This window comes from Paralichthys olivaceus, chromosome 4, assembly GCF_024713975.1.
Source record: "Paralichthys olivaceus isolate ysfri-2021 chromosome 4, ASM2471397v2, whole genome shotgun sequence".
Taxonomy (NCBI): domain Eukaryota; kingdom Metazoa; phylum Chordata; class Actinopteri; order Pleuronectiformes; family Paralichthyidae; genus Paralichthys; species Paralichthys olivaceus.
In genome coordinates, this window is record NC_091096.1 from 7,124,579 (window position 1) to 7,135,745 (window position 11,167).

Genomic DNA, 11,167 nt, shown 5'->3' on the forward strand with positions numbered 1-11,167 from the left:
GAGGTGTGATAACAACCTGACAAGAAAGCTAGTCAGCTTCAGATCAATAAAAAAAAAGAGGGAATTTACTAAAATACTTAGATTGCAAGTTAAATGAACAAGATAATAAATTCACTGCATGACAAATACTGTACTTTTTAATTCATGAACAGTTTGACCCATCAACCATACAGTAATTTCATAACTGCTGATAAACAATTCAAAATAAGAAATAAATCAGAGTAAAGACAGTGAAAAAATGTAAATACAAGTATGTTAGCAGCTCTGCTCTTGTCTGACAGCAGGCGACACTTTGCATGACAGAGCACACGTGAGGGGTTCAGATTTCACCATGAGAGGCGAGTGAACTTGTACAAACCTTGCAAGGTCATGTTTACATTGGTCAACTTCCTGTCAGTGGAGCAGAAGTGAATAGAGATAACTGAATTAGTCTCAACAGCACAGTCACAGACTGTCCCAGTGCAACTATAAAGAGCTGCAACAAAAAAAGACATTATCTGGAATAATTTGGATAGTTGAATAAATTGTATTAGTAAATTTTAAGCGAACGCAGAAAATATTTGCTCGTACCAGCTTCTTAACTGTGCTTTGTCATAAGATAATATACTGATTATCTTTGGATTTGAAGGTTGGACAAGGGTGGGACATTGAAACTCTGAGGACTTTTAATTTTTTACCACCTTTATGCAGTAACTTTTAAATGTCCATCTTTGGTCATGATCACACATCACTTGATGAACCCACAGCAATCTGGTTGAAGTTAAGGGTTGGGTTAATTACCAAACCCATTGAGCCAGGAACTTCAAATGTTTTTCATGTATTGTTGCGTTTCATTTTGTCGTTTGATTTGTAACATTTCCACGATCAAAAGGTGCGTATTTTCTGAGGAATTATTGTGAAGCACTTTAAGGTCAATCTTGAGTCTGGTGAAGGTGAAGTTAAATTTTGTTCATTACTATTGTTACTTTTTAATCAAAGATTTATCATTGATCTGCACTGTCAGTGAGTTCAGTAAGTTCCTCAGAGATATCTCTGAATCTGCTCAATGCCTCGGTACACTGATGAAAGTGAAATATTTTTGCAATGCTGACATGGAAAATTTGGAAATGATGCATAAATAAAAAGACAACACAAATACAACCAAATATATAGATATCCAAAATAATATAGGAAATAAATATATCTTTTTTGGCACATCTTTATCTGCATTATTCGTTCTGTTTTTATATATATATTTAAAAAAATCATACTGATAATATCAGCCAGTATGATAAACTGGTCAAGCTCTACTGCTCAGTACTGGTTTCAGCTTGTCAGTCTGAACACAGGTCATGTTCAATATCTTGGATTCAGAATATGTGATTGCACACCAACTTTTGGAAGGGACTTTCAGAAGCAGAGTTTGGGTTTAGCCCATCAGATCACCTTAAAACCAAAAAGAGGAACCAAGTAACAAAATCACCTGATGAGGTGTGTGGTTGGAAAGAAAAATCTGCAGACACTGTAGAGCCATCATGTGACATGGTCTGAGCATTTTTTCCACAAGTCAGGCAGATACTTCAGGGAGATGCACTCAACCATTTGCGGTGAAACACCAGATTTCTGTGGCAGCTGTCAGTGCCAATAACAATCAAAAGTCACACAGACATGCATAACTCTTCTGCAACTAAATTATGCTTGTGCATCTCTGTGGGTTGAGAAAGCTACTTAGACTGGATTCTTCTTGATGTGCGATTTCTTGCATCGATCAGAAACAGGTGAAATGGTGACAACACAAGGCTGAACACAGGTTAATATGCAGCTCAGCACATGAAAACAAATAAAAAGTGGCAGTTGTGAATGAAATCTTCCTGCTTTAGTTTATATTAGGCAGGTGACACGCTAAGATATTTCCTAATCTGTCACAATAGCCATAGAAACCAGCTACCCCAGTTCACAAAGGAAGTTGGCATGACAACCAAGGTCACATTTCATGGGAAGAGACTCCAGGTTAGTCATAACCCATCAACACTTGAGATTCCTGATACAGCTTGTCCCCCTAGGCACTCAAGAATTTTCACCCATGTATTGATGGTGTTTAAATACTCCCTACAAGCAGGACCAACTTCTCAACTGGATGGCATTAATACACAGTATCAACTTATATTGCACATCTATCTTCTCCCCGTCCATTCGTTTTTGCCTAATCCTGCTAATTGACAGGCAAACAAACCGAGACGAAAACATAATTAGCACTTAAAATACAGGTAAGGGCTGATAGGTGCAAATTTCATAGAAATCTAAAAGCTGAAATATTCCACAAGAATATCAACCTGCTAATGGAACTACAACAAAAGGCAGAAGCTCAACAAGTCATTGTGATTCTTCCTCTTGGCATCATCAGAGTTTTATAGCATCAATCTAATGATAATATTTCAGTCAGGACCAAAGTGTAGAACCATTCGGCACACACAAGGAACAGCGTCTTGATGTCAGATAAAGATCACTGCTGTTCACCTCCACTTAGTTTTTTCGGTTCTATGTCCTACAAGATCATATAAGACACAGATGTGAGTACGGTTTGAAGGATGCAGGCATGGAAGGAAAAGCTGGGAAAAGACAACAGCAGCAGGAGTGATGATGACAGCAGTGCAGAGATCGTTCAATTAAGATCACACATGACTTATTAGTGTCATTATACTTCATATATAAATTTACTTCCAGAATAAAATGAACTTGCAATGAGAAATTCTCTTATTTAATAATATTTTCTTTTGTACTTTTCAGTTCAGCAGCAGGACTCCACCCATGCTGTGCTATATAAACACATTTCTCAGTTAAAGAAACCAAAGCAGCAGGAAAGACATTAACATTTAGAGCAGAGGAACTTTCTAAACTGTGTTTTAACTGTATTTCTATCCCTTTCTCAAAGCAACAGCTACTCACACAGCATACACATGACAGGGAGTTAAAGGTTATATATATAATACAAAGGTAATATGCTTTTCTTATAGGTTGTTTCCCCACCCAAAGCCTCAGTCATTATTTTTTCATCAAGTCCAGCAGAGAAAAAGTAAAGGTATTCAGTGTTGCTTAGAGCTGATGAAATCCTTTAAGCCTGCCTGAGGAACATTCCTGCTGTTGCTCGCAGTGGGGCAACCAATTTTACTTGCTTGTACAGTAACTGTGGAGACGTATTACCTTCATTTGGCCCCTTAACAGTTTCGTAATAATCAGTTAACATATGTAATCTGACTCAAAGTGTTTTTACAGAAAACAAGTTCCTCAGTTACTTTAAAAGTGGGTCATCACAGAGAAAATGTTGTGATTGTACTATAACAACACTTAACAGGTTGGAGCTGAAGTTTAAAAATGTTAAAAATTAATACAGTTTTGTTCAATACACGTTGGGGCTGCAGTGGTTTTGTGGCTTTATGGTATACCGTAGTATGAAAATTGATTACAATCGGACATGTGCATTTACTTATTACCAGCATTGGAAAAATTCAAAAATTTACAATTTCACCTGCATGACTCTTGCACATCTCTCCTCCTCGACTATCTGATTCACTCTACACACGTGTTTTTTGATCCCTGACAGGATAACGTGAATGTTTAAATGTCATTCGTAAAAATGCACTTAAAAATGATTTTACTGACCACAGGTCCTGGTTACATCTCTGTGGTGTCTTCAGTTGATGACCTCTGACTGACCGACATACAAAGGATCACGCACACACTTTCCCAGCAACAGGGGATGACTAGAGTATATGTGTGTAGGTGTATGAGAGTCGCTCGAAGATCGAACAACTAACCACATATCAAAATAGCTGTTTAAAATTTTTTTTTAAACTAGTCAAATTTATAACTGTAACAATATAGTTTCATTGGAAAAAAAGACCAAAAAAACCCCGATAAATTCATATTTTCTTTGACATAATTTTAAAACCAAGAGCAGTTTTCACACAAGGCAGCTCGAGAATCCGTTCAGACAAGTTCACAACAACAGGCGAGTGGTGTCTCAGCAGGCAGAGGCAGGATGCAATGCATCAATTCAGCTGCGTCAACCCTTATTACCAATAACTCTCTTGACATCATCATCTGTGTCTTCTTTGTATGGTAGTGCTTTTTCATCCAGAGCTATTTTTTTTTAAATAGTTCTGCATTTGTTGCATGTTAGAAATGTCACCAACCCCCTACTGCTTGCAGTGAATCCTGTGGATGATCTCCTGCTGTGTTCTTACACCAGCTCCTCCAGACATTCACTATAACTATCATTTTACTAAAATAGGGCCAGGGGAGAAAGTCTGCAGAAAGTCCAGAGAATCTCACTTTGACATTTGTGTTCACACACACACACACACACACACAGCCCATCTGGATAATGTCGGCAGGTTCGCTGAAGTTCAGTGCATGTCTGAAAGCAGCTAAAGAAACTTATTATTAGACAACCGTCAAATTTTCACATCTGAGAAGCTGGAGGTTTGTTTTTTTTTTTAAATATCTTTTTAGAATATGTTTTTTAAAAGTGACTGAATCTATTTAATAGTTGCATACTGTGAGATTACTGTCAAAGCAGTTAATCAAGTGATTTTCTAATTCTAATTCTCAGCATTACATCACACATTAAAAAACAAACCCAACTCTGCAATAGAATCACTCACCACCCAAACAAATTGACACCATACAGGATAACTTGTGTTTGACTCGTGTGTAGGTATAACAGGAGACAAGACAGACAAAGTAAATGCGAGGGCTCAGAGAGATAAGGAGACACTGGTGAGGAGCGATATGAAGGCTCCTGGCAGACTTAGCTGATACCAGAGAAAAGAGAAGATAGAAAACAAGAACTGAGATCCTGAACAAGGTTTTTTAATGTGCAACAAGGTCACGTTGTAGACAATACTTTATCCATAAGGTGCTAAACCAGCTTTAACAGAACAATAGACATTACTGTGTGAGCAGCGCACACACAGAACAAGTCAGCAGTCAATTTACAGTGTTTCCAGACAGGATTCATGCCTGTGAATGAGCTGGTCATTTGTATAACTGTAATGATTAGTTGATTTAGAGAAAATTAACCATTTTGACCATTAAAATATTGCAATTAGTTTTTATTTTAAAAGAAATGCCAAATTGAATAGTTTAATACAATGGAGATTTGGACTATTACGTCTGTTTTACCAAGATTTTTTGTGTTATCGCACATAAAATAAATGTAACTGAGAAAGTGTAAAAAGTATTCTGCAAAACAATTACTCTCAGTAGTACAATTTATTGAAATAACTTCTCATGTATATGTAACAGAGTAAATGTAATGCGTTTGCAACTCACCTCTGCAGATATCCCATAGAAATGTTAATTACTCGAATGATGTGAAAGCTTGTCTTCAAAAAGTTGTTTTCTTGTTCAGACCAATATAACAATTTTGAGTTATTGCTTCTGGTTCTTTCAAGTGCACTGACTTCCTCCTTGTGTGATGCACATTAAATAACTTCACTGAATGGAGCTGGAAAGGAATGTGCCTCTGGTTTCAAGTTATGAAATGGTTAAGTAACACTTATACTGTCATCATTATTAAACACGGTTACAAAACCCCACAAGAGCGAACACACACAAGCTTTTTTTACTAGACAAACTCTTTTATGTACACCGAAATCCTGGCTTACCAATAAATCAATAAGTGGCTCCAACGTTCATGTCACGCTCCAAACATTCGCACACACACTACTACACCAGGCCAGATGTTACCCATTGCAAACACATAGGTGGTCATCAAGTAAAGCAGTAATAGCACACACACACGCACAAACACACATACGCACACACACGCCTGTGTGATGGTTATTTGACACAGGATAGATCCTGAACAAAGTGCCAAAGTCATCCTAGTAAACCTGGGTTCAACATACCCTCATATCTTACCGATATCCAGGTGAACTCAATTCAATTTTATTTGTATAGTGCTCAAGGCACTTTACATAGAAGATCAAGACCGTAACATTTTATTAATATAGAGAAACCCAACAGTTCCCACAATGAGCAGCACTTTGGCGAGTGTGGAGAGGAAAACTCCCTCAATAACAGGGAGAAACCTCTAGAAGAACCAGGCTCAATGTGGGCGGTCATCTGCCTCAACCGATTGGGGTGAGCAAAGAAAACGGGGGAAGGAGGGGAGAGATGGGTGGAAAAGAGGGGAGAAAAGAGAGAATGATAGTGGGGAGGAGGGGGAGAGAGAGAGGCGAGAAAGACCGGGAACACTTGAGCACCATCAGGTATCAGATCTGACTAGTTAAAATGTAAAGAATAACAAAGAAGAATAAAGAAGTTATTGATTATCATTGATAACTCAACCCTACAATTGCAATCAGGCTGAGCCAGTCCACGAAGCTCGTCAGTGTTTTTAGCCTAAATGTCCGCTGTGATCCACCTCCAGAGCCACATTCACGCACACACACCCCACACAAGAGAACTCGCAGATTTACCGCCCACCATGCAACCACATAAACCTTTACACAGTACAGTGACAAGGCAAAGCCTGACCCAGCACGACAGTGAAATCTTAATCACATGCTGCCCTCTGCAAACAGGGGCCAAGAATCCATTTCTGTGACCCAGTTTGTCTCAGTGAGCCTGTACCTGGTCCAACATCCTGTAAGGTGATCCTCTGTATATCTCTTCACTGTACGAGAGACTCAAAGGAATTACAGGGAATGATTTCTGTCTCCTGTGCTCCACCAGCCATCAAAATGACAATCAGTCACTCTTTAGATTACTTCTTCAATTGTATCCTTTTTTAAAGGGTATTACTAATGTCATTATATTTGTTAATGACTAAAGTCTGTCACCAAGACATTTGTGGACATAGAAGCTTTTGATCCAGACATTACAGTATCATCCCAAAAAAAATCCAAAACCCTCCAAAACAGATTCAGCTGTGTTGTTCAATTTCTATGACACACATTTTACTTTCTTAGTTTTGTACCTTCTTAATTGTACTTTGTATGTTTGTTTTGACTTTGTGTGATGGTTTTGACCATAGATGACCAAAGATTGACGACCAAAAATGATGGCTCACCAAAAGTGAAGCCAAAGCGTCTTGATTGCCACCATGTGGCTGGCTTCAGTAAAAGGTTAAAGTACAGATCAAATAATTTTTGCTCTTTGAGAATCCTCCCTCATGCTATAATACCAGGGGATACAACATAATTGACAGCTGAGATTGAGGGAGTACCTTGGACTCCTAAAGAAGTTTGTCACAGACTCAAATGCTGTGGCTCAGCTCAAAGGGCTTGAGGCGGCTCTGATTTTCATCGAGAAAGCTCACGTAGCTGGCAGGATGGCCGGTCAGGTGGTGTCGGGCGTGGTGACCAAAGTGTTCAACCAGCCAAAGGCTCGGGCCAAGGAGCAGGGCACCGACATCTGTCTGATGTACATCGAGATCGAGAAGGCAGAGGTGGTTCAGGAAGAGCTGCTGAAAGGACTGGGCAACAAGAACCCCAAGATAGTGGTGACCTGCATTGAGACGCTCAGGAAAGCTCTCAGTGAGTTTGGATCCAAGATTGTGATGCTGAAACCAGTAGTGAAGTTGAGCACATGTATTGGCGGGACCCTGACACCGCAGCTCCATTTACTGATTGCTTCTGCACAGACCGAGAGTTCATAGCGTCGTGTATAGCGCCAAATCATAATATACATTATCTCAAGGCACTTTACATAGAAGATCAAGACCATAACATTTTATTAATATAAAACAATTCGAAAAACTATGGAAACACAACAATAAACCAATCCTGATGTCCACATTATAAGATAAAACGTTTTTCCTGCAAGTATAACCATATCGTTACCACTATGTTGAATCACAGACAGAATTTACATAAGCTATTCATGTTTAAAGTTCTGCATAATGATGCAATTTTTGGAAAAAAGAGTAAATCAATTATTTATAAATGACCTCTTGTCCACCCTGTGAGAAGAGCCTGGAACATGATATGTATCAGTCAGTCGCTCAAGTATCTTGGCTGCAAAGACAGTAAACAACATAAAATAAAGGTCCAGACTTGCCACAGCAACATAGTGTGTAGCAACATGCTGTTCCATTCCTGTTTACATTTTGAGCCCTTACTGCCTCTCACACAATGTATGTTCAGATTGCAAGGGTTCAGGCCTTATGTCCTTAAGAGGGACATCAGGATTCAGCCTGAGAGTGCCGATGGATTAGTTTAGGGATTCCAGCCCACTTGATGTCAGTTAACACAGTGAAGTTACTCTTCATACTAAAACTGCAGCTGTAGTTTTTTCCCCTCCTCTGACTAGTTTTTTTTCTAAATGAATCTTGGAAGCAAGTCAGGTTAAGCTAGAAATCTATACTCTGAGTAAACTGAGGATGGAAGAGTCATCAGGAAAATTGATTAGACTGGTAATTCACAAGAGCTGGGAGCTGAACTTTGATTCTGATCAACCTGTGGTGGGCCTGCCTTAGAAAAGGTTGTCTTGTGATTAAAACGCTGAAACACCTGATGACAGTTACGTCCGTAAAATCTACTGGTGGCCACTAACACCTGCTAACATCATCACCTTAAATGTGCAGAAGACCTTCAAACGTACAAGGGATATTCAACACCTTGCCCTACATTCGAAACAGGTATGGAAAAAAGGCCTCATCATTCCATTACTCAAGGGGTTGATATCATCAGCATCAGTGAGCCGATGGGCATGTAGCGTGGTTGTACAGAGATGTAACAATGGTGATGATTGACTTTCCAAACATTACAGAGGAAATGCTACACCCAGAGACTGGGTAAATCAGTACTGACTTCTAGTATACAGACTTATGCCCAAAATTTAAATGTACAATTTGTAACATTGGCCGATGGAGGTCTCCAAATCCCCCATAAAGATCTAGTTTAAAAATATTGTGAAGGACCAGCCAAAATGTCCTAACAATGATTGAACCAAAATTGACCCTCATAATTATAGACACACATACACACACTTGTACTTCTATCTTAGTGAAGACACCGATTGGCATAATGTATTCCTTTACCTTAACTATCCAAACTAAATGCCTAACCCTGAGTGTTAACCCTCAAACAGCCCTCTGAAGAAGTGAGGAATGTCCTCATTCTCCAAAAATGAATTATTCTGGAGGGTCTCTGCTTCAAATTGTCCTGGCAGTGGTATAAGTACAGGAACAATCACACTCACTCACTCACACACCTGCCCAGCCATGTTTCAGCCAAATGAGCCAATAAATCCAATACAGCCAGATTAGCTCTGGTGTTCCAGATGGTGCTGCCTGATATCCGTAGTCTAGCTCTACCTCGTGAGGTCTCATCGGTGTAAGTGATGCAAGACAATGTCAATGGGTGATTCACGCTGAGCACTTCCATCTCTGGAGTCACAATGGAGCTCCTGTAGCTCCTGTGACTGTTTCCACGCGGTCCAGCTAAATAAACACAGCAGAGCTCCAGAATGGAGGATGACCGAGGCTGGTTTGTCTGAGTGTTTCACGGCCACTCATGAACATCAGCAGACACGCAGTCATGCCGCCGGGCCCGTGAGGTCCTGCTCCAGCTACCAGAGGAGCCACCTCCACATCTCTGAGCGGCTGCCCCGCTGCCAGCCGGCAGGAGCGCCGCGGTTGCTGCAGCGAGGAGAGGAGGGGAGGGGGCACACGAAGCTCGACCTACTTTCTTATATCAGCGTGTAAGTGCGTGTCTCACGGGATTACAAAATAAAAATGGCACGTTTGTCACTCACCTGCCCGATGAAAGAGAGCGAGGAGCCCACTTCCCTTCTCAGCTAACCGTTGGCTCGTTCCCCCGCGATGCGTGTTGTCGGAGCGTAGCGGCCGGAGGAAGGGAGGCAGAGACAACCTCTACGTGGAGCCGGAGGGAGCCGAGAGCGGGCAGCGGCGGGGAGATGAGGCGGTGCTCACGCGCAGGTTCTTACGGGGACACCGACGGCAGCTTCTCTGAGGCAGAGACTCGCTGCTCATGGACGGATCCTGTGTTTCATAAAGACACGGGGGTCGACTTTCGTCATCACGCACCCTCACGTCCAGCCGTGACGTCAGGAGCCCGCCTCCTGTTCCACACCCCGCTGCGGCCCAGGCCAATCACGAGCGGTCCTTGAAGTGACGACACGAGAAAGTGAATTAGTGAGTTTTGAGGTTTTGGCCTGTTTAATTTACGGTCTGTAGTTTTGACCTGTTTTATTTACGGTCTGTGGTTTTGACCTGTTTTATTTACGGTCTGTGGTTCTGACCTGTTTTATTTACGGTCTGTGGTTTTGATTTTAACTGGATGCGACTGGTTCGGCATTATTTCCAGAGGGTGAGGATATTGAACAGAGTGACGGAACAAGGGATGGGAAACAGATTGTCATGGAATTGATGGTGTCCTGTTCTATTTCTGGTTACTTAAGACTGAGAAGCTGCCATGATCCCTCACATGTGTCTCCCCCTGAGGTGTCTTCGTTTTCCCCCCTGTTAAAAGGGGTTTTGGGTAGTTTTTCCTCACTTAGTTGAGGGTTAAGAACAGAGGATGTCGCACCTTGTTGACAAAGTGTGTTTTATGGGCTATACAAAATACAATTTTATTGATTGATTGATGAAGTTGATTAACGCTTTGTAAATACAAACAGTCATTAAATCACTGTAATAGAGACAGACCCTATCAATGCTTAGGACATCTGGTTTTCTCCTTCCCAACACATAACATCAATAGCATAAAAACTTCTCAAAGAGAGAGAGCCTTTGTTAATCTCTGGCAGACTCTTGGTGGCTCTGTCTCTGTATTGACCTCTTTGCAAAAGTATGAAGCTTCCTACAATAAAATATACAAGGACAGGTCTGTTGTGTGACCTTTATTTTCAGAATTCCACCACAAACTGTAACATAGTGGCGCTGTCAGGGAATGAATAAAGTTGTCTTTAATAATAATAATCTCAGAAAGATTAGGAACATTTTTTAAGAAAGGAAAAGAAAAGACAAGATAAGACAAGCTTCGACTCATCACTAGAACTTTTTACTTCCAAATGTCCGCACAGAAATTGCATTTTTGCACCTGCAAATTCATTGCATAAGGACTTAAAGCTGCAGCATATGAATCTCCAGAAATGCCTTTAAAACAGAATAAAAGAATGGAGCATTGAGGATCAAATAAAAGAGGTCAATAGAAAA

At 40.5% G+C, this 11,167-nt stretch overlaps 2 protein-coding genes across 3 annotated transcripts in view; one reads left to right on the plus strand and one right to left on the minus strand.

The window, feature by feature from the left end:
* The window catches only part of slc23a2 (solute carrier family 23 member 2), a 32,609-nt gene extending 22,634 nt beyond the window's left edge, over positions 1-9,975 (minus strand). The window contains exon 1 of one of the 2 annotated variants that reach the window (XM_020099294.2): positions 9,745-9,975. The gene's annotated coding sequence lies outside the window, so the exon portion shown is untranslated. The remainder of the gene's footprint in view (positions 1-9,744) is intronic. The other variant, XM_020099293.2, reaches the window with a different exon arrangement.
* On the plus strand, positions 7,178-7,792 carry LOC109636976 (cytoskeleton-associated protein 5-A-like). The gene has a single exon (XM_020099043.2). The coding sequence runs from the start codon at positions 7,319-7,321 to the stop codon at positions 7,643-7,645; it is 327 nt and encodes a 108-aa protein (XP_019954602.2). The 5' UTR covers positions 7,178-7,318; the 3' UTR covers positions 7,646-7,792.
* Positions 9,976-11,167: the final 1,192 nt, after the last annotated feature.